Source organism: Bufo bufo, chromosome 2 (assembly GCF_905171765.1).
Source record: "Bufo bufo chromosome 2, aBufBuf1.1, whole genome shotgun sequence".
NCBI lineage: Eukaryota > Metazoa > Chordata > Amphibia > Anura > Bufonidae > Bufo > Bufo bufo.
In genome coordinates, this window is record NC_053390.1 from 32,169,739 (window position 1) to 32,194,803 (window position 25,065).

The window sequence follows — 25,065 nt, forward strand, 5'->3', positions numbered from 1 at the left end:
GAGGTGCTGCAGAGAGTGGAGAGGTGCTGCAGAGAGTGGAGAGGTGCTGCAGAGAGTGGAGAGGTGCTGCAGAGAGTGGAGAGGTGCTGCAGAGAGTGGAAAGGTGCTGCAGAGAGTGGAAAGGTGCTGCAGAGAGTGGAGAGGTGCTGCAGAGAGTGGAGAGGTGCTGCAGAGAGTGGAGAGGTGCTGCAGAGAGTGGAGAGGTGCTGCAGAGAGTGGAAAGGTGCTGCAGAGAGTGGAGAGGTGCTGCAGAGAGTGGAGAGGTGCTGCAGAGAGTGGAGAGGTGCTGCAGAGAGTGGAGAGGTGCTGCAGAGAGTGAAGTGCTTCTGTAGACAGTGGAGAACTGCTGATTCTAATAGGCCTTATATAAAGCGTCCTCTGAATATCAGGCTCTCAGCAAATCTTCAGTGACAACAAGTTCCTAGATGACCTAATTAAAAGTGGACAACCCCTTTAACAGTTTCAAAGAGAAGGCTGACACACAGTCAGATATACTGCCCGGGTCCAGTGATGGTGGACCCTACAGCAGGTCGATTGGAGCTGGTTAGCTTGCATGTTCATCACACAATAATCTCTAGGTTTTTCGTACCTACGATCATTCATCCCCCCATGCACTTTACACTGTGCAGGCGGCTGCGCTGATAACAGGCAGCGGTTTCTCTGTCCGTATAGAAGCTGCCTGCGATTATTGCTTCTCTTTCATTTGTAGGACATGTTCACACCGCTCAGAGCGCTGAACTGATCGGGGGCAGGGATTTTTCAGGACTTCCTGTTATTATTCCTACAGTCGCCTTACAGTAATTAACTGCTGAACAAATGGATAGAAAACAACAGATAATTTCCTTTTAACCCGAAGCTGAAATATCCGCGTGTCTGTGTGAGGAGAGACAATCTAATGGCCGACTACATTGTACGGCGTGGGTCCTGCTCTCCTCAGGAGATCTAATGGCCGACTACATTGTACGGCGTGGGTCCTGCTCTCCTCAGGAGATCCTCCAGACAATGTCTCTGGACCATCACCAGAAGACGAGAGGTTACATTGTATCTATAAAACCTCAGCGCTGTCAGTGAATGGAGCAGATGAGGGTCAATAAGATGACATGAAGCAGTTAGACTGGAGTTGGTGGCCCTGTCTCTGAGAACCTTCCTTTCGATGGTTAAAGGGGGGGGGGGGATCCTTGTCGGTGCCTCATTAGATCATTTAATTAGTTGATTACATTGTTCAGAAAATGAGACGTTTCCTCCGTATAAATCAGGAAGATTTCATTTTACAATCAATGAGCAGATTCTTATTGTGATGAATGAGCCGCGAGCCTCCGACGTGTCACGTAGAGAGCGTAATACTGACGTGTCGTATAGAGAGCGTAATGTAGAGAGCGTAATGTAGAGAGCGTAATACTGACGTGTCATGTAGAGAGCGTAATACTGACGTGTCATGTAGAGAGCGTAATACTGACGTGACGTATAGAGAGCGTAATACTGACGTGACGTATAGAGAGCGTAATACTGACGTGTCATGTAGAGAGCGTAATACTGACGTGTCATGTAGAGAGCGTAATACTGACGTGTCACGTAGAGAGCGTAATACTGACGTGTCGTATAGAGAGCGTAATGTAGAGAGCGTAATGTAAAGAGCGTAATACTGACGTGTCATGTAGAGAGCGTAATACTGACGTGTCATGTAGAGAGCGTAATACTGACGTGTCATGTAGAGAGCGTAATACTGACGTGTCGTATAGAGAGCGTAATGTAGAGAGCGTAATGTAGAGAGCGTAATACTGACGTGTCATGTAGAGAGCGTAATACTGACGTGACGTATAGAGAGCGTAATACTGACGTGACGTATAGAGAGCGTAATACTGACGTGTCGTATAGAGAGCGTAATACTGACGTGTCGTATAGAGAGCATAATACTGACGTGACGTATAGAGAGCGGAATGTAGAGAGCGTAATACTGACGTGTCATGTAGAGAGCGTAATACTGATGTGTAATATAGAGAGCTTAATACTGATGTGTAATATAGAGAGCGTAATGTAGAGTAGTGCTGACAAGTCATATAGAGAGTGTAATACTGATGTGTAATATATAGAGGGGTAAGGGCAGTAATACTGATGTGTAATACACTACAGACCAAAAGTTTGGACACACCTTCTCATTCAAAGAGTTTTCTTTATTTTCATGACTATGAAGGCATCAAAACTATGAATTAACACATGTGGAATTATATACATAACAAACAAGTGTGAAACAACTGAAGATATGTCATATTCTAGGTTCTTCAAAGTAGCCACCTTCTGCTTTGATTACTGCTTTGCACACTCTTGGCATTCTCTTAATGAGCTCCAAGAGGTAGTCCCCTGAAATGGTTTTCACTTCACAGGTGTGCCCTGTCAGGTTTAATAAGTGGGATTTCTTGCCTTATAAATGGGGTTGGGACCATCAGTGGCGTTGAGGAGAAGTCAGGTGGATACACAGCTGATAGTCCTACTGAATAGACTGTTAGAATTTGTATTATGGCAAGAAAAAAGCAGCTAAGTAAAGAAAAACGAGTGCCCATCATTACTTTAAGAAATTAAGGTCAGTCAGTCAGCCGAAAAATTGGGAAAACTTTGAAAGTAAGGGCTATTTGACCATGAAGGAGAGTGATGGGGTGCTGCGCCAGATGACCTGGCCTCCACAGTCACCGGACCTGAACCCAATCGAGATGGTTTGGGGTGAGCTGGACTGCAGAGTGAAGGCAAAAGGGCCAACAAGTGCTAAGCATCTCTGGGAACTCCTTCAAGACTGTTGGAAGACCATTTCAGGGGACTACCTCTTGAAGCTCATCAAGAGAATGCCAAGAGTGTGCAAAGCAGTAATCAAAGCAAAAGGTGGCTACTTTGAAGAACCTAGAATATGACATATTTTCAGTTGTTTCACACTTGTTTGTTATGTATATAATTCCACATGTGTTAATTCATAGTTTTGATGCCTTCATAGTCATGAAAATAAAGAAAACTCTTTGAATGAGAAGGTGTGTCCAAACTTTTGGTCTGTACCGTATATAGAGGGGTAAGGGCAGTAATACTGATGTGTAATATATAGAGAGGTAAGGGCGGTAATACTGATGTGTAATATATAGAGAGGTAAGGGCGGTAATACTGATGTGTAATATATAGAGAGGTAAGGACAGTAATACTGATGTGTAATATATAGAGAGGTAAGGGCGGTAATACTAATGTGTAATATATAGAGAGGTAAGGGCAGTAATACTGATGTGTAATATATAGAGAGGTAAGGGCAGTAATACTGATGTGTAATATATAGAGGGGGGAGGGCAGTAATACTGATGTGTAATATATAGAGAGGTAAGGTCGGTAATACTGATGTGTAATATATAGAGAGGTAAGGGCGGTAATACTAATGTGTAATATATAGAGAGGTAAGGGCAGTAATACTGATGTGTAATATATAGAGAGGTAAGGGCAGTAATACTGATGTGTAATATATAGAGGGGGGAGGGCAGTAATACTGATGTGTAATATATAGAGAGGTAAGGTCGGTAATACTGATGTGTAATATATAGAGGGGTAAGGGCAGTACTGATGGGTAATTCTGTATATAGATGGTCGGTGTGGATTTCATGTAACTCTTGTAATAATTTTTCCCCCCCTCCCCCAAACGATCCCCCCCCCCCTTCCCAATACATCTTTTCGTTTCCTTTACCCTCCTCATGCTTTTTCTGCTTCCTCTTTTCTGTCCTCTTCCTTTTTTGCTTTCCTAATCAATGCTTCCGTTCCTTATTTTTCTGATACGTGCGGTCTATCACTTCTGCCCCCGCTCATTCTGTACTATATGTTTTTACCACCTGGGTCTTGTCCTCTATATATATTATTATTCTATCTATATCCACCCGTTTCTTCTCCATCTTTGTACCTGCTCATCCTCTCTGTGCCCCATCTCACTCCTTCCCCCTGCGTACTCCAGCAGGCAGCATTCTCGGCCCCTACGTCTATCCCCTCGCTCCTTGTATCTGCTTCCTCCCACCACAGCTCACCTTTTCCTATTTCCCGTCCTTCCCAGTCCTCCCAGTCTGTTTCTTCAGGTGGCGGTATGAGACTCGAGGCGGTCATGGAAAACCTGCAACGCCAACAAGCTGCGCGCTTGGCCTTAGAGGAAAAATTGAGGCAAGAAAAGGACAGAGAGCTTCGATGTTTGGTGGAATCCAGAATACAACAGCAGGCGTTGGCCATACGGCAGTACCAGGCGGCCGTCAGGGCGGCTGCAGCAGTGGCAACAGTGGTCACGTCACCTTCACCCTCCAACACCATCAATGCAACCACTACCAGTACATCTGCAACCAGCTCGACCGTGTCCCAGAACCGGCCTACTCTGATATACACACGGGTGCCGGTCCATCAACCAGAAGAGGAAGAGCCCAAGCACAAGAGCGATGGTGATGACGCAGACTTCGAAGACGAAGACATGGAAGATGAGGATGGGGAAGAAGAAGATGAAGAAGATTTGGAGATGTCCTCAAACATACAACGACCCGATTCACCGGGCAAAATAGTGTCGGGGGTGGGTCACTCTCAGATGCCAAACACAAGTTCACAGTCCCAGACTTTATCCCCTAATGGACAACCAGGACCTCACGAATGGACATATGAGGAGCAGTTCAAACAGGTAAGAACCATTATCCACATGCTCTAAAGCTGACCACAGGCATTAGGGTTTAGTCAGCTTCCTCATGGACAACCAAGCATTGAGCTAAGACGCCCACAACATCCCAGACCCCCATACCTTACCAGACTGATGTCACCTCTTCGTCAACGTTGGGTGATGTCTTCATCCAGATGGTTCAGCTCAGAAAAACATCGGCTGAAATTCCTGGTCATTAAGCAAGCACATCTGGATTATCAGCTGGTGAGGCCTGTAGGGTGATGACTCCAAACATATATAAGGAGTATTGGCCAACATTCACCTTTCCGACATGTTGAAGTCTTGTATACAACTGGTAGCGTTACAGCTGACCTACCTCTAATGTCTGTGGTCCTGTGTCATAGAGTTACTCCAAGGGAGATGGGAGGTTGAACTCCATAGATCATGTCACAGTGTTCCCGTTGACCGTAGATTTGACATTTGTGGAGAACGGTGTTGGAGGCCGGTTTTACAGGGACTTGTAGGCTTTGGCACATTCATGGATGGTTACGTATTGTCATCGCCCAGTTTTTCTGTGTTGGTTTATAAAAATGATGAACAAATGGCTTGGATATATGTCTTCATAGAAGTGGAAACTGTCTTAGGAGGTCTTGCACAAACACATTACATAGATCGATGAAGTAAGACCAATCTTATCATCACTATGTGAGAACCTGGTCCCAGTCATAGTGGTTCTTCTCACTGCAAAGCCTATTGACGGGACCGGAGCACGACACCATAGACTATGAAGTCTCAGCCGACATATCAGTCAATGAAATGTCTCCTACCCAGAATTTCTGTTGGCTCTAAAATAAAGTCTCACAAGTTTGGAAGTCATATTATATTTCTTCAGTCACGAAAACCTCTGTGACACATTTTCTAAGTGAAAAGTCACTGTGTACATACATTACTTATCCTGTACTGATCCTGAGTTACATCCTGTATTATAATCCAGAGCTGCACTCACTATTCTGCTGGTGCAGTCACTGTGTACATACATTACATTACTTATCCTGTACTGATCCTGAGTTACATCCTGTATTATACTCCAGAGCTGCACTCGCTATTCTGCTAGTGGAGTCACTGTGTACATACATTACATTACTTATCCTGTACTGATCCTCAGTAACATCCTGTATTATACTCCAGAGCTGCACTCACTATTCTGCTGGTGGAGCCACTGTGTACATACATTACATATCCTGTACTGATCCTGAGTTACATCCTGTATTATACTCCAGAGCTGCACTCACTATTCTGCTGGTGAAGTCACTGTGTACATACATTACTTATCCTGTACTGATGCGGAGTTACATCCTGTATTATACTCCAGAGCTGCACTCACTATTCTGCTGGTGCAGTCACTGTGTACATACATTACTTATCCTGTACTGATCCTGAGTTACATCCTGTATTATACTCCAGAGCTGCACTCACTATTCTGCTGGTGCAGTCACTGTGTACATACATTACATTACTTATCCTGTACTAATCCTGAGTTACATCCTGTATTATACTCCAGAGCTGCACTCACTATTCTGCTGGTGCAGTCACTGTGTACATACATTACATTTCCTGTACTGATCCTGAGTTACATCCTGTATTATACTCCAGAGCTGCACTCACTATTCTGCTGGTGCAGTCACTGTGTACATGCAATACATTACTTATCCTGTACTGATGCGGAGTTACATCCTGTATTATACTCCAGAGCTGCACTCACTATTCTGCTGGTGCAGTCACTGTGTACATGCAATACATTACTTATCCTGTACTGATCCTCAGTAACATCCTGTATTATACTCCAGAGCTGCACTCACTATTCTGCTGGTGCAGTCACTTTGTACATACATTACATTACTTATCCTGTACTGATCCTGAGTTACATCCTGTATTATACTCCAGAGCTGCACTCACTATTCTGCTGGTGCAGTCACTGTGTACATACATTACTTATCCTGTACTGATCCTGAGTTACATCCTGTATTATACTCCAGAGCTGCACTCACTATTCTGCTGGTGCAGTCACTGTGTACATACATTACTTATCCTGTACTGATCCTGAGTTACATCCTGTATTATACTCCAGAGCTGCACTCACTATTCTGCTGGTGCAGTCACTGTGTACATACATTACTTATCCTGTACTGATCCTGAGTTACATCCTGTATTATACTCCAGAGCTGCGCTCACTATTCTGCTGGTGCAATCACTGTGTACATACATTACATTACTTATCCTGTACTGATCCTGAGTTACATCCTGTATTATACTCCAGAGCTGCACTCACTATTCTGCTGGTGCAGTCACTGTGTACATGCAATACATTACTTATCCTGTACTGATGCGGAGTTACATCCTGTATTATACTCCAGAGCTGCACTCACTAATCTGCTGGTGCAGTCACTGTGTACATGCAATACATTACTTATCCTGTACTGATCCTCAGTAACATCCTGTATTATACTCCAGAGCTGCACTCACTATTCTGCTGGTGCAGTCACTTTGTACATACATTACATTACTTATCCTGTACTGATCCTGAGTTACATCCTGTATTATACTCCAGAGCTGCACTCACTATTCTGCTGGTGGAGTCACTGTGTACATACATTACTTATCCTGTACTGATCCTGAGTTACATCCTGTATTATACTCCAGAGCTGCACTCACTATTCTGCTGGTGCAGTCACTGTGTACATACATTACTTATCCTGTACTGATCCTGAGTTACATCCTGTATTATACTCCAGAGCTGCACTCACTATTCTGCTGGTGCAGTCACTGTGTACATACATTACTTATCCTGTACTGATCCTGAGTTACATCCTGTATTATACTCCAGAGCTGCACTCACTATTCTGCTGGTGCAGTCACTGTGTACATACATTACTTATCCTGTACTGATCCTGAGTTACATCCTGTATTATACTCCAGAGCTGCGCTCACTAATGTAATGTATGTACACATCATCCTGAATAGACCATACATACACAGTATATACGTCTCCTCTCCTCCTGGTGATATGTCAGTACCTCCGCTATACATCTTGTGTCTCACTCCTGGTCCTTGGTGTGGAGCTCCAGGTTGTCCATTTCTCTTGTGATGCTTTGTGTATTAGACGCCTGCGCTGTGATATTGCAGTAAATGCGCCGGTTCCTTCCTGTCTGGCAGGTAGATTTCTGGACATTATAGCAGCTGTAATGCTATAATCTCCTGAGCGCCGCAGTAGCCAGAGACCATTAGCGGAATTAGGAGTCATTAGAGGAAGGGATATCCCCCCCCCCCCCCCCCCCCCCCGTCCACATTCCAGGAGTACACATGGTGCTAGTAGTAACAATGTATCGCTCCAGCTCACTCAGCATTGTCTGGATACAATGTCTCATCATTACTCAGCCTCTGAATGCACACTTATATGTCTATTCATTGGCAGCAAGCAGAGATCCTGGCAACAGAAACTTAATCAGATTTTATTGAAGTTGCAGAACTTTCCAGTGTATGCCTGATTCTATAAGACTGGACACCGGCCCTTTAAGAGTAGATAGACCCCCGATGTGTTGAGTGAATGCTTCGGACACCTATAGGATGTCAGTGAGGTGGAGCGGGGCGAGCGGAAGCGATGGACGCATTGTGCAGGCGCCGCTGATCCCTATCTCACATCATACCTTATTTATCCCAAAACAATAGCAGTGACAGGGGGCGGACGGTGAGAAGACTGCCCCCGGGGTGGGGGAAGGGGCTCCTCACCATGTGACAGCGACCACCTGCCAATATGGCCCCCATTAGTCAGAGCCGCTATAAACAGTTACGGAGGACGTGGGCGTACGTTACACATGAGCGTCCATTCACACAGTGCGGAGAGAATCCGGTTTTTTTTTTTCACGCCAATCCTGCGTCAGGCCCCTCCCCTATCAGATCAGCGTCCGTCGTCCTTGCGCCATTCTTATCCCCTTATTATGGTAAAAATACTTTGGCGGTAAAGAAAGGTGACACGGGGCGCTGAGAGTTGTCAGACCAGAATCTGCCATCCTGGGTTCACGTGGAGCGTTTCCGCTTGTGACCGTTCCGCAGATACCAGGCTGCAGGCAGTGGAAGAACCGGTCTCGGGGCGGGATGGGGCGTGTGGGTCTCAGTGTGTGCTCCTGAATGGGCGACCGCGCTCCTCTATTATTCTCTTGTTATTACAGGTGTCTGCGTAATACGGGGGGAGGACGCTGCCTCGCATTCCTCAGACCTCTACAATAGAGGCCGAATCGCCGTCATTTCTGGAGATCCGTTTTTATTATTGACTTGTGACCCGTTCATGAGCCGAGAGGTCGGGGAGGAGGACGTCACATTATCACCTAATGTATAGGGAAAGCAGCGCTGGAGCGTTATAAGAGGAGCGGCTGATATCAGTCACATGGGATGTAATGTCTCCGGAGGTTATATCAGCGCTGGAGCGTTATAAGGGGAGCGGCTGATATCAGTCACATAGGATGTAATGTCTCCGGAGGTTATATCAGTGCTGGAGCGTTATAAGAGGAGCGGCTGATATCAGTCACATAGGATGTAATGTCTCTGGAGGTTATATCAGTGCTGGAGCGTTATAAGGGGAGCGGCTGATATCAGTCACATGGGATGTAATGTCTCCGGAGGTTATATCAGTGCTGGAGCGTTATAAGGGGAGCGGCTGATATCAGTCACATAGGATGTAATGTCTCCGGAGGTTATATCAGTGCTGGAGCGTTATAAGAGGAGCGGCTGATATCAGTCACATAGGATGTAATGTCTCTGGAGGTTATATCAGTGCTGGAGCGTTATAAGAGGAGCGGCTGATATCAGTCACATAGGATGTAATGTCTCCGGAGATTATATCAGTGCTGGAGCGTTATAAGAGGAGCGGCTGATATCAGTCACATGGGATGTAATGTCTCTGGAGGTTATATCAGTGCTGGAGCGTTATAAGAGGAGCGGCTGATATCAGTCACATGGGATGTAATGTCTCCGGAGATTATATCAGTGCTGGAGCGTTATAAGAGGAGCGGCTGATATCAGTCACATGGGATGTAATGTCTCTGGAGGTTATATCAGCGCTGGAGCGTTATAAGAGGAGCGGCTGATATCAGTCACATGGGATGTAATGTCTCTGGAGGTTATATCAGCGCTGGAGCGTTATAAGAGGAGCGGCTGATATCAGTCACATAGGATGTAATGTCTCTGGAGGTTATATCAGTGCTGGAGCGTTATAAGAGGAGCGGCTGATATCAGTCACATAGGATGTAATGTCTCTGAGAGACAAAGATAGCTTTCAGTCACTGAATAGACATCCTACATGACTACAGGGCTCAGAAAAAGCAGAGATTTAAAGGGAGTCTGTCAGCAGTTCTGTTGACAGCGGTAGATAGGGGTCAGGTAGAGCTGGACAGACCTACATTTTGTGGAGCTTTTCTCATCACGAGTAGTAAGAATATGAAGTTTTATTCTGCTATGTTTCGTTCCTGTAAGTGCCCCAGAGGCGGAGCTTCACCAGGAAGTGCCATCTGCTGGGAGCTGCCTCACAGCCCCTCCCCTCTGCTGTAGTGGTCTCCTGTTTGGATGCTACAGCTGTCACATTTATAGCAGAGGGGAGGGGCTTAAGGTCCATCCACCTGGATAATATTAGGGTGGAACAGTGTCGTCGCCCGGTGCCCATCCACCCCCCCGACATTCCTGCATACACCCAGGGTTATTAGATTTGGCACATGGTGGTTTTTGGTCCTCGCAGGCAGCTGTAGTGCTTGGTTCTGGTGCTTCGTCTGTATTCTCCTGACTGGACATGGAAGGGTTAATGGCAGCACTCTGGGTGGTGCTGGAGGTCACAGAGGTCACTGTTAGGGGCAGAGTGTTTACAAAACCTGTTCTCGAGGAGGGAAAACAAAGAATGTCAGGTATGTCAGCTCAGAGTGTGCGGGCCGCCCCCCAGAACGCAAGGCAGGGCACGCCCCAGGAGCATAGTGTACCCCAAAACACAGGGCACGCCCTAGGAGCATAATGTACCCCGAAACACAGGGCACGCCCCATTAGCATAATGTACCCCGAAACACAGGGCACGCCCCAGGAGCATAATCTACCCCAAAACACAGGGCACGCCCCAGGAGCATAATGTACCCCGAAACACAGGGCACGCCCCAGGAGCATAATATACCCCAAAACACAGGGCACGCCCCAGGAGCATAATATACCCCAAAACACAGGGCACGCCCCAGGAGCATAATATACTTCAAAACATAGGGCACGCCCCAGGAGCATAATATACCCCAAAACACAGGGCACGCCCCAGGACCATAATATACCCCAAAACACAGGCCACGCCCCAGGAGCATAATATACTTCAAAACATAGGGCACGCCCCAGGAGCATAATATACCCCAAAACACAGGGCACGCCCCAGGAGCATAATATACCCCAAAACACAGGGCACGCCCCAGGAGCATAATGTACCCCGAAACACAGGGCACGCCCCAGGAGCATAATATACCCCAAAACACAGGGCACGCCCCAGGAGCATGATGTACCCCAAAACATAGAACAAGGCACACCCAAAACCAGGACAAGCTAATCCTCAAGGGCTCAGTACATAGTGCTCCCCAAAAACACAGCTCCATGCACAGAGCACCCCAATAGCTTATATAGATTGCACCCTAAAATCTCAGCTCGGTACAGATCTACATTATATGAAATGGGACATTGTATAACTAAAGATCCAGCACAGCTGAGGGTTTGTTACAGTGTGTCTCCAGTGTACACAATCCTCTGTGATATAAACATTGTGCACACTGGACTGATACATTGTAACAAACTATCAAAGCAGGAGGGAGATATGTTCTGCTGCTGTGTTCTCCTCACAGAGGATTGTCTAGACTGGATACAACTGTAACAGACACTCAGCTGTGACAAGTGTTAACTCTGAAAACAAGAAAGTGACAGCAAGCAGAGATCTTCAGAACAGGGGGGAACTGATGGGACGCTGGCCCTTTAAGCTCCCATATTGCCTTCTATACTATTGTTTCCGGATCCGCCACCTATGGATATAAGATGATGTTTATGGGGAGGAGAGGCGGGGCCCCAGACGTGTGGCCCCCGTGTGTATGTAGGCCCCTGGCTGCCGCCGGCTGATGACTGTCACACGCTGCTGCCGCCAGTTACTCTCCACAGATTATAGGACCACAACTCTCAGCAGCAGCAGCAACCACTGGAGAGTTGTCCAACTTTCTAGTAGATTTTGTTTCAATATCTCTGTTTTCTGTCAATGAATGAAAATATTCTGGTTTGTTACAATGTATCCAGCGTAGACAATGCTCTGTGAGCCGATCCTGGAGTGATACATTGTAACATCACAGAGGACACCCCCCCCCCCCCACTGTACTGCTGGTGACTGTATTATTATTAGATGTCCACATCATTACTGGCCACGCTGCTGATTGATGCGGACATGTGTGGGGCCAGGGGCCCCTCCAGCTGACACCTACCTTCAAAACCAAATGGCTTCTCTCAGGAAGGATTTACTGTCTCATCTCCATAAACGCCATCAAATACGTAACACCGCGGACTGCACACTGAGAGCTGCTGTACAGATGTAGCAGAGCTGAGTGTGTCACTACACACTGCTAACAGCAATATCACTGTGTTATCTGTGGTGTTACATAGGACTGCAGGTGACATCTATATTATCTGTACTCAGAGAGTTATCACTGTGTTATCTGTGGTGTTACATAGGACTGCAGGTGACATCTACTACATTATCTGTACTCAGAGAGTTATCACTGTGTTATCTGTGGTGTTACATAGGACTGCAGGTGACATCTACTACATTATCTGTACTCAGAGAGCTATCACTGTGTTATCTGTGGTGTTACATAGGACTGCAGGTGACATCTACTACATTATCTGTACTCAGAGAGTTATCACTGTGTTATCTGTGGTGTTACATAGGACTGCAGGTGACATCTACTACATTATCTGTACTCAGAGAGCTATCACTGTGTTATCTGTGGTGTTACATAGGACTGCAGGTGACATCTACTACATTATCTGTACTCAGAGAGTTATCACTGTGTTATCTGTGGTGTTACATAGGACTGCAGGTGACATCTACTACATTATCTGTACTCAGAGAGCTATCACTGTGTTATCTGTGGTGTTACATAGGACTGCAGGTGACATCTACTACATTATCTGTACTCAGAGAGTTATCACTGTGTTATCTGTGGTGTTACATAGGACTGCAGGTGACATCTACTACATTGTCTGTACTGAGAGAGTTATCACTGTGTTATCTGTGGTGTTACATAGGACTGCAGGTGACATCTACTACATTATCTGTACCCAGAGAGCTATCACTGTGTTATCTGTGGTGTTACATAGGACTGCAGGTGACATCTACTACATTATCTGTACTCAGAGACTTATCACTGTGTAATCTGGGGTGTTACATAGGACTGCAGGTGACATCTACTACATTATCTGTACTCAGAGAGTTATCACTGTGCTATTGATGGTGTTACATAGGACTGCAGGTAACATCTACTACATTATCTGTACTCAGATAGCTATCACTGTGTTATCTGTGGTGTTACATAGGACTGCAGGTGACATCTACTACATTATCTGTACCCAGAGAGCTATCACTGTGTTATCTGTGGTGTTACATAGGACTGCAGGTGACATCTACTTCATTATCTGTACTCAGAGAATTATCACTGTGTTATCTGTGGTGTTACATAGGACTGCAGGTGACATCTACTACATTATCTGTACTCAGAGAGCTATCACTGTGTTATCTGTGGTGTTACATAGGACTGCAGGTGACATCTACTACATTATCTGTACTCAGAGAGTTATCACTGTGTCATCTGTGGTGTTACATAGGACTGCAGGTGACATCTACTACATTATCTGTACTATGAGAGCTATCACTGTGTTATCTGTGGTGTTACATAGGACTGCAGGTAACGTCTACTACATTATCTGTTCTCAGAGAGTTATCACTGTGTTATCTGTGGTGTTACATAGGACTGCAGGTGACATCTACTACATTATCTGTACTCAGAGAGCTATCACTGTGTTATCTGTGGTGTTACATAGGACTGCAGGTGACATCTACTACATTATCTGTACTCAGAGAGTTATCACTGTGCTATCTGTGGTGTTACATAGGACTGCAGGTGACATCTACTTCATTATCTGTACTCAGAGAGTTATCACTGTGTAATCTGTGGTGTTACATAGGACTGCAGGGGACATCTACTACATTATCTGTACTCAGAGAGCTATCACTGTGTTATCTGTGGTGTTACATAGGACTGCAGGTGACATCTACTACATTATCTGTACTCAGAGAGCTATCACTGTGTTATCTGTGGTGTTACATAGGACTGCAGGTGACATCTACTCTCTTATCTGTACTCAGAGAGTTATCACTGTGTTATCTGTGGTGTTACATAGGACTGCAGGTGACATCTACTACATTATCTGTACTCAGAGAGTTATCACTGTGTTATCTGTGGTGTTACATAGGACTGCAGGTGACATCTACTACATTATCTGTACTCAGAGACTTATCACTGTGTAATCTGGGGTGTTACATAGGACTGCAGGTGACATCTACTACATTATCTGTACTCAGAGAGTTATCACTGTGTTATCTGTGGTGTTACATAGGACTGCAGGTGACATCTACTACATTAGCTGTACTCAGAGAGCTATCACTGTGTTCTCTGTGGTGTTACATAGGACTGCAGGTGACATCTACTACATTATCCGTACTCAGAGAGTTATCACTGTGTTATCTGTGGTGTTACATAGGACTGCAGGTGACATCTACTTCATTATCTGTACTCAGAGAGTTATCACTGTGCTATTGATGGTGTTACATAGGACTGCAGTTAACATCTACTACATTATCTGTACTCAGATAGCTATCACTGTGTTATCTGTGGTGTTACATAGGACTGCAGGTGACATCTACTACATTATCTGTACTCAGAGACTTATCACTGTGTAATCTGTGGTGTTACATAGGACTGCATGTGACATCTACTACATTATCTGTACTCAGAGAGTTATCACTGTGTTATCTGTGGTGTTACATAGGACTGCAGGTGACATCTACTACATTATCTGTACTCAGAGACTTATCACTGTGTTATCTGTGGTGTTACATAGGACTGCAGGTGACCTCTACTACATTATCTGTACTCAGAGAGCTATCACTGTGTTATCTGTGGTGTTACATAGGACTGCAGGTGACATCTACTCTCTTATCTGTACTCACTGGGGGGGGGGGGATATTTTTGACGACCAGCGTTGCTCTCCTCAGTCTTGATTTCCCTGCTCTCATGACATTTATACAGAGTTGCTCGTCTCTCATATATTCGGCGTATCCTCCCGCTCACCTACCACAGTCTATAAGATTTCCGTCTCTTTTCACTCCAGAAAACCGCCGTGAATATTTTCGGCAAATATGGAGTGCGACAAAATCCGCAACTTCTTTGCGCCGCTATTGTGGAGGAGATGACACAGTAAACGCCCCCGTAATTCCATCCTCTGCAGAGGTCCGTTATGTCAGCTTAGTAGCTTAAGCCCTATCTTCATGTATGAAATGCAATAGAATGCAAGAAGCTAAAGTGAAGACTGACACACTGGCAAAGCTCCTGCTTTTTCTTCTTCTGGTCAAATTATTAATCGCTATTGGGTTTAGGGGTTAATTACTTTACTGCAGGTATCAGTGCCTTGAAAAAGTATTCACACCCCTTGACCTTTTCCACATCTATAGGGTGAAAGTATTTGCAGAAGAGCTCGCACTCAGTCAGATGGGTTGGAGAGCGTCTGTAGAGTCCTGCCGCAGATGGGATTTAGGCTGAAGTCGGGTGACACCCCCTACAGTCAGTGTAATGGCGGCCATTAGTGGTAGTCACCTGCAGGAGACAAATTAACCATTTCACATTTGCAGAACAGCCGGCCAGGTCCGCGAACACCGGGCGCTACCGAGATACCTTCCGGCCCCATTCACTATAATGGTGACCGTCAGAGATTCAGCCGCTACCCGGCAAACATGGCGAGAAGCAGCCGGATGAAAAAACAGCTGCGCGCTGCGGTGTTTGTCCGGCCGCTCCTCAGCATATTTGCCGGATAGCTGCCGATGGCCCCCATTATAGCGAATCGGGCCAGGCAGCAGCGCACAGTATTCACGGATCCGCAAATGTCAAACAGGCCTAAGTTTTTGCATTTTTTGTAAAAAAAAAAAAAAAAGCTTATCTCTTGCTTCACAGATTTTCCAGAAATTGTCAGTATTTACCCAAATAAGGGAACTGGGGGCATTTCATCACCCTCGATGAGCCAACGGCACGTAACCGCTTCCCTGACGACATGTCAGCTGTCACCAGGGGAGGGGGGGCACGTACCCTCCAGACACTAGAGCCAGAGAGGGGTTAATGGTGAGTCTGGGACTCTACTGGGTTCGTTAAAAAAAAAAAATTCTCGAAATTTCCCAAAATGATTCTTCGCCATCATGTCAGCCGTTGCCTGGTCTGGGTAGCCTCCGACGTGGCCTTTGCCGCACCCCCTTTCATGGCGGCTACCTGGGTAGTCACCCGGAAATAGACGACAATACCAACATGACGTAAAATCTGGAAGGAATAGGGAGACGCGAGGACAGGGCTCCTCTACGGCCGCTCGGTGTCCACATAGACATGCCCTTTAAGAAGTCACCCTCATCCTGCGGTCATTGATCCCTATAATTCCATTCTCCGGAGCCCAATCAAGGAGAGAACAGACGTCACAGGGGTGAAAATAAACCCGTATTAATAACTTTATGTCTCCCCCGCCCGTATATAGATGTATAGAGTGTCCTGTAACCCAGGTGCCCCCCTCGCCCCGCACAGCGTGGCGCAATGTGAAGAATGTCACTGGTAGCCGAGAAGTATCAGCCCGACCATAAATAATTCCCCTCGTAGCATAAAGGACAAGTCCATTAAATAGAGAAACCAGATGAACTGCATTCCCTCCCCCCCCCCTCGCCCTATTAAATTAGATGTCACGCTACCCCCTCCCTGCTGCCATTCTCACTCCTTAACCCCTTCAGCCACTGTTATGGAAGCAGCTCCCAGCGGATCCGCCATGTTGGGGACATTTTAGGGAGCCAGTGACGAATGAGGCTGCAGATAAGCGGGCGCATCTTTGGCGTGCGGCACCTGATATATTGCCGGCTGTGACGCCCCCCTTTGGGAGCCCGGCTCGTGTTGGGGTTGATGCGCCCCATTCTATGGTTCTTCATCTTTTCCTCGTACGATCACAAAGCCGGCGGCGGTGACCGCGGTATTTAGTGCACCCGATATATGCCACGTGCTCGGCCGACGTTACCATAGCTGTTGTTCTCGGTCCGCTGCTTGTGGGCGGCGAGGGCGCGGCGTCCATTCCGATGATAATATCCCCTCAGAGGGGCTCCGCACGTGATGACGCCACAGATCTGTGTCAGTCAGACGCGAGGAGGACACTGACCGCAGGTTTATTCATCAGCATCTGTAATCACTGAGAAAGTCTTTACACCCTTTCACTGTCCTCACATTTTCTTATCTTGCTCCTCGTGCTATAAGTTCCCCCATCATTCTGCCCCTGATCCTCCATAATGAGGAAAAACTAAAATCTTACATTGAAATAAGTCTTCACACCCTTTACTCTGGACGTAAGTCTTCACACCCTTTACTCGGGACGTAAGTTTTCAGCCCCTTTACTCAGGACGTAAGTCTTCAGCCCCTTTACTCAGGACGTAAGTTTTCAGCCCCTTTACTCAGGACGTAAGTCTTCAGCCCCTTTACTCAGGACGTAAGTTTTCAGCCCCTTTACTCAGGACGTAAGTCTTCAGCCCCTTTACTCAGGACGTAAGTCTTCAGCCCCTTTACTCGGGACATAAGTCTTCAGCCCCTTTACTCGGGACGTAAGTCTTCAGCCCCTTTACTCAGGACGTAAGTCTTCAGCCCCTTTACTCGGGACATAAGTCTTCAGCCCCTTTACTCTGGACGTAAGTCTTCAGCCCCTTTACTCAGGACGTAAGTCTTCAGCCCCTTTACTCGGGACGTAAGTCTTCAGCCCCTTTACTCAGGACGTAAGTCTTCAGCCCCTTTACTTAGGACGTAAGTCTTCAGCCCCTTTACTCGGGACGTAAGTCTTCACTCCCTTTACTCAGGACGTAGCTGAAGCCCCTCTGGCAGTGATTCCGGCCTCCGGTCTTCTTGGAGGTGAGGCCACAAGGTTTACACCTGGATTTGGGGATTTTTGTCCGTTCTTCTCTGCTGATCCTCTCCAGCTCTGTCAGGTTGGAGGGGGGTCGTCGGTGGACGGCCATTTTCAAGGACAGAGTTGTCCCTAAGCCTCTCCTGTGTTGTCCTGGCCGTGTGCTTAGGGTCGTTGTCTTGTTGGAAGGAGAACCTTCGGCCCAGTCTGAGGTCCAGAGCTCTGGATCTGGTTCTCACTAAAAATATCTCTGTACTTTGCTCCATTCATCTTTCCCCCCACCCTGACCAGTCTCCCTGTCCCTCCAGGATGATGCTGCCATCACTATGCTTCACTGTAGGGATGGTATTGGGCAGATGATGAGCGGCGCCTGGTTTCCTTCAGACATGATGCTTAGAACTACACCCTGTACAGAATTATTAGGCAAATGAGTATTTTGACCACATCATCCTCTTTATGCATGTTGTCTTACTCCAAGCTGTATAGGCTCGAAAGCCTACTACCAATTAAGCATATTAGGTGATGTGCATCTCTGTAATGAGAAGGGGTGTGGTCTAATGACATCAACACCCTATATCAGGTGTGCATAATTATTAGGCAACTTCCTTTCCTTTGGCAAAATGGGTCAAAAGAAGGACTTGACAGGCTCAGAAAAGTCAAAAATAGTGAGATATCTTGCAGAGGGATGCAGCACTCTTAAAATTGCAAAGCTTCTGAAGCGTGATCATCGAACAATCAAGCGTTTCATTCAAAATAGTCAACAGGGTCGCAAGAAGCGTGTGGAAAAACCAAGGCGCAAAATAACTGCCCATGAACTGAGAAAAGTCAAGCGTGCAGCTGCCAAGATGCCACTTGCCACCAGTTTGGCCATATTTCAGAGCTGCAACATTACTGGAGTGCCCAAAAGCACAAGGTGTGCAATACTCAGAGACATGGCCAAGGTAAGAAAGGCTGAAAGACGACCACCACTGAACAAGACACACAAGCTGAAACGTCAAGACTGGGCCAAGAAATATCTCAAGACTGATTTTTCTAAGGTTTTATGGACTGATGAAATGAGAGTGAGTCTTGATGGGCCAGATGGATGGGCCCGTGGCTGGATTGGTAAAGGGCAGAGAGCTCCAGTCCGACTCAGACGCCAGCAAGGTGGAGGTGGAGTACTGGTTTGGGCTGGTATCATCAAAGATGAGCTTGTGGGGCCTTTTCGGGTTGAGGATGGAGTCAAGCTCAACTCCCAGTCCTACTGCCAGTTTCTGGAAGACACCTTCTTCAAGCAGTGGTACAGGAAGAAGTTTGCATCCTTCAAGAAAAACATGATTTTCATGCAGGACAATGCTCCATCACACGCGTCCAAGTACTCCACAGCGTGGCTGGCAAGAAAGGGTATAAAAGAAGAAAATCTAATGACATGGCCTCCTTGTTCACCTGATCTGAACCCCATTGAGAACCTGTGGTCCATCATCAAATGTGAGATTTACAAGGAGGGAAAACAGTACACCTCTCTGAACAGTGTCTGGGAGGCTGTGGTTGCTGCTGCACGCAATGTTGATGGTGAACAGATCAAAACACTGACAGAATCCATGGATGGCAGGCTTTTGAGTGTCCTTGCAAAGAAAGGTGGCTATATTGGTCACTGATTTGTTTTTGTTTTGTTTTTGAATGTCAGAAATGTATATTTGTGAATGTTGAGATGTTATATTGGTTTCACTGGTAAAAATAAATAATTGAAATGGGTATATATTTGTTTTTTGTTAAGTTGCCTAATAATTATGCACAGTAATAGTCACCTGCACACACAGATATCCACCTAAAATAGCTAAAACTAAAAACAAACTAAAAACTACTTCCAAAAATATTCAGCTTTGATATTAATGAGTTTTTTGGGTTCATTGAGAACATGGTTGTTGTTCAATAATAAAATTAATTCTCAAAAATACAACTTGCCTAATAATTCTGCACTCCCTGTAAGACCAAAAAGTTCAGTCCTGGTTCCATCAGACCAGCGAATCCTCTTTCTCAAAGTCTGAGAGTCCTTTAGGTGTTTTTTGTGGTAAACTTTCAGGTGATTGGAGATGATTTGGAAAGACGCGGCCCGGTCTATATAAGGTCTCACTGCTGACCATGCAGATCAGAGCAAAAACCAAGCCATGAGGAGGAGAGAACTGCCTGTAGAGCTCGGAGACAGGATTGTGTGGAGGCTCAGATCTGGAGAAGGGGACAAGACATTTGCATGATCTGACAGCTATGGAAGCTCGGGAGACTAGTTTTGGAAGGAGTCCAGTGGTCACACTCCCCCCAGATGTTCAGGACTGACCCCTCTTAAGAACTTCACATCTTTAAAACCCTGTCAAACAAGTGAGATACATTTCTGCGTCTGCATAATATAACCAGAACACCGCGCTCTTCTTGTAGCCCGGACATGGGTCACCCATGAGATGACGCCCCCTCTGGCCCCAGTATCTCCCGGCAGGTCCTGCTCCACGGCCTGGCCGCCATCCGAATGCAAAGCCAAAAAATAAGAGGAAGCAGCGGGGATATCCCTCCATCAGTCATCGGGCGGGGAGTCGCGCAACACCTGCAGCCGAGACCACCGCACGTCACCGGAGCCGCGGGATCAGGCAAATCATGACGGGACGAGACGATTTGCATCTCCCTATACAAACCTACTGCAGACGACATTAACCCCTTACAGGACAGACTGGTCGTATTAAAAACTACAAGAAATAACAACGACGTATCTCCATGTATCCCTGTTCAGCTTCTGTATCCAACGGATGTATCAAAGCTCTAGAGGGCGATTAGTGTACGAGGCTTCGCAACGTGGGGGTCATTTACAAAGACCGGCAGAGAAAGCGCCTGCTTTATGATGAGGCTCAGGCCGTGTCCGTGCGCCTGGAGTGAAAGCCTCTCCAGCCCCTGCGTCCAGGCGTAACAGATGGTAAAGGTGTCGGGTCCAGTGCCCCCGCCGCGCTCACACCGCTCCCTCACCAAAACGGGGTGAAAAACGAGTGTAACGCCTGTCGTGACCCCCAGTGTTTTTGGGAACTCTAAGCTTTTTTATGTGTGATGCTGTGTGCTGAGCTGCTGTATCTAAGCTTTTATGTGTGATACTGTGTGCTGAGCTGCTGTATCTAAGCTTTTATGTGTGATACTGTGTGCTGAGCTGCTGTATCTAAGCTTTTATGTGTGATACTGTGTGCTGAGCTGCTGTATCTAAGCTTTTATGTGTGATACTGTGTGCTGAGCTGCTGTATCTAAGCTTTTATGTGTGATACTGTGTGCTGAGCTGCTGTATCTAAGCTTTTATGTGTGATACTGTGTGCTGAGCTGCTGTATCTAAGCTTTTATGTGTAATACTGTGTGCTGAGCTGCTGTATCTAAGCTTTTATGTGTGATACTGTGTGCTGAGCTGCTGTATCTAAGCTTTTATGTGTGATACTGTGTGCTGAGCCGCTGTATCTAAGCTTTTATGTGTGATATTGTGTGCTGAGCCACTGTATCTAAGCTTTTATGTGTGATACTGTGTGCTGAGCTGCTGTATCTAAGCTTTTATGTGTGATACTGTGTGCTGAGCTGCTGTATCTAAGCTTTTATGTGTGATACTGTGTGCTGAGCTGCTGTATCTAAGCTTTTATGTGTGATACTGTGTGCTGAGCTGCTGTATCTAAGCTTTTATGTGTGATACTGTGTGCTGAGCTGCTGTATCTAAGCTTTTATGTGTGATACTGTGTGCTGAGCTGCTGTATCTAAGCTTTTATGTGTGATACTGTGTGCTGAGCTGCTGTATCTAAGCTTTTATGTGTAATACTGTGTGCTGAGCTGCTGTATCTAAGCTTTTATGTGTGATACTGTGTGCTGAGCTGCTGTATCTAAGCTTTTATGTGTGATACTGTGTGCTGAGCCTCTGTATCTAAGCTTTTCTGTGTGATATTGTGTGCTGAGCCGCTGTATCTAAGCTTTTATGTGTGATACTGTGTGCTGAGCTGCTGTATCTAAGCTTTTATGTGTGATACTGTGTGCTGAGCTGCTGTATCTAAGCTTCTATGTGTGATACTGTGTGCTGAGCTGCTGTATCTAAGCTTTTATGTGCGATACTGTGTGCTGAGCTGCTGTATCTAAGCTTTTATGTGTGATACTGTGTGCTGAGCTGCTGTATCTAAGCTTTTTATGTGTGATACAGTGTGCTGAGCTGCTGTATCTAAGCCCGTGTGACGGTTGGTGTTCTGTTGTGGGTCACCCGGGTAACATGTTCTTAGACGTTGGTCCATTGTCTCGCTGTCAGGTGCTGGACACTGGATCTTCCTGTTTTTCCGCTTCCCCTGTGTTGCTGCGAGGTGTGCGGGGCGTCCTGTGCGATCACTGCAACGTCGCCCGCAAATAACACCCGATTTCTCCTTGGAGAGCAAGAGGCTGAGAGCACGCCAGATGTCAGCACTGTCCTGTACCCCAGATGTCAGCACTGTCCTGTACCCCCCCCCCAGATGTCAGCACTGTCCTGTACCCCAGAGGTCAGCACTGTCCTGTACCCCCAGATGTCAGCACTGTCCTGTACCCCAGATGTCAGCACTGTCCTGTACCCCCAGAGGTCAGCACTGTCCTGTACCCCCAGAGGTCAGCACTGTCCTGTACCCCCAGAGGTCAGCACTGTCCTGTACCCCCAGATGTCAGCACTGTCCTGTACCCCAGATGTCAGCACTGTCCTGTACCCCCCAGATGTCAGCACTGTCCTGTACCCCAGATGTCAGCACTGTCCTGTACCCCCAGAGGTCAGCACTGTCCTGTACCCCCAGAGGTCAGCACTGTCCTGTACCCCCAGAGGTCAGCACTGTCCTGTACCCCCCAGATGTCAGCACTGTCCTGTACCCCCAGATGTCAGCACTGTCCTGTACCCCCCAGATGTCAGCACTGTCCTGTACCCCCCAGATGTCAGCACTGTCCTGTACCCCCAGATGTCAGCACTGTCCTGTACCCCAGATGTCAGCACTGTCCTGTACCCCAGATGTCAGCACTGTCCTGTACCCCCAGAGGTCAGCACTGTCCTGTACCCCAGATGTCAGCACTGTCCTGTACCCCCCCAGATGTCAGCACTGTCCTGTACCCCCAGAGGTCAGCACTGTCCTGTACCCCCCAGATGTCAGCACTGTCCTGTACCCCCCCAGATGTCAGCACTGTCCTGTACCCCCCCAGATGTCAGCACTGTCCTGTACCCCCAGAGGTCAGCACTGTCCTGTACCCCCAGAGGTCAGCACTGTCCTGTACCCCCCCCCAGATGTCAGCACTGTCCTGTACCCCAGATGTCAGCACTGTCCTGTATCCCCCCAGATGTCAGCACTGTCCTGTATCCCCCCAGATGTCAGCACTGTCCTGTATCCCCCCAGATGTCAGCACTGTCCTGTACCCCCCCAGATGTCAGCACTGTCCTGTACCCCCCCAGATGTCAGCACTGTCCTGTACCCCCAGAGGTCAGCACTGTCCTGTACCCCCAGAGGTCAGCACTGTCCTGTACCCCCCCCCCCAGATGTCAGCACTGTCCTGTACCCCAGATGTCAGCACCGTCCTGTACCCCCCAGATGTCAGCACTGTCCTGTATCCCCCCAGATGTCAGCACTGTCCTGTACCCCAAGTGTCAGTGTCTCTTTCTCTTGTATTCCAAGTCCTCAACCTTTATTTAACCCTTTGTTGTCCCCATTACCCCCTTTAATCATTTACTACCTTTTAGTGATAATCAGTCTCTTCATGTTGTCAGTGAGAGGTTGTCAGAGCGCCCCCCCTCCCCCCGGTAGGGATCGGAACGCACCAATATGATGTCAGCTGAGAAGAATTGTAATAATATGTGGATGCAACCGGGATTTGTGCGCATCGTCCATGAGACACACCGAGCGGAAGTGGATTATAACAGGGATGGACATAAGCAGATGACTAGGGGCTGCCCCCGATGCCGCTGATCTGTTAAAGGGCGTATAACGTACAGTTGCTGTATTATCGTTTACCTATATTAATCTCCAGGTGTAATGCTCTAGTCACATCCAGAGCTGCAGTTACCTTATTTTACTATCCGTTAGGACCTAAGCATCTTGCAGTGATCCATGCCTGTTCATTGGCTGTACCCAGCATGTCCTGCTGTCATAATGGAGGATCTAGTGTTCACCTCCTACACTTCACATAGCAGAATGGTGAATGAGGCTCTGGAGGTGGTTACAGTACACAGGCGAGAGGTTTTGTCTGCAGCATGTGCATGGATTTCCACAAACCTCATTCAGATGTGTGGGACTGTCTCAGGAATTTCGGCAACCGATCTGCTGCCTGTGAACACATACATCATGCAACAGCTGAACGGTGAATGCAGCTCTGGAAGTGGCTGTAGTACAATGCATTACATAACCAGAGAAAAAAGACATGATTGGAGTACAAGACATTATGTAACAGCAGAATTGTGACTGCAGCTCTGCATATGGCTGGAGTATATGAAGTAACAGCTGAATTGTGACTGCAGCTCTGGATATGGCTGGAGTATATGATGTAACAGCAGAATTGTGACTGCAGCTCTGGATATGGCTGGAGTATATGATGTAACAGCAGAATTGTGAATGCAGCTCTGGATATGACTGGAGTATATGATGTAACAGCTGAATTGTGACTGCAGCTCTGGATATGGCTGGAGTATATGATGTAACAGCAGAATTGTGACTGCAGCTCTGGATATGGCTGGAGTATATGATGTAACAGCAGAATTGTGAATGCAGCTCTGGATATGACTGGAGTATATGATGTGACAGCAGAATTGTGAATGCAGCTCTGGCTGTGTATGAGCTATGATAACTCGGGATCAGTAAGGCCGTTACATGTCTGTAATTTTGAGTTGCCTTGTGAAGCCCTGGGTTCGGGGAGGTCTCTTACTGTAATGTGTGGCCCCCGGGCGGTGACTGATCCCTATCACTATGTGTCAGAGGACATACATAGACAGTGATGTGGCCGTTGGAGCCGATTATAAATGGGATTAATGACGAGGCTTTTCTGTCTGTAGCTGCAGAATGTGAATATTAAATTTGCCTGTATGCAGGGCTGGCGTCACTAGATCCCAGGGCTGTATGCAGGGGTGGCATCACTGGATCCCGGGGCTTTATGCAGGGGTG

At 46.9% G+C, this 25,065-nt stretch overlaps 1 protein-coding gene across 1 annotated transcript in view; it reads left to right on the top strand.

Annotated features, from left to right (window-relative positions):
• The window catches only part of ARID3C (AT-rich interaction domain 3C), a 136,637-nt gene that overhangs the window by 12,204 nt on the left and 99,368 nt on the right, over positions 1-25,065 (top strand). The window contains exon 2 of the mRNA XM_040420135.1: positions 3,968-4,666. Within this exon, the coding sequence (XP_040276069.1) occupies positions 3,968-4,666 (699 nt within the window). The remainder of the gene's footprint in view (positions 1-3,967; positions 4,667-25,065) is intronic.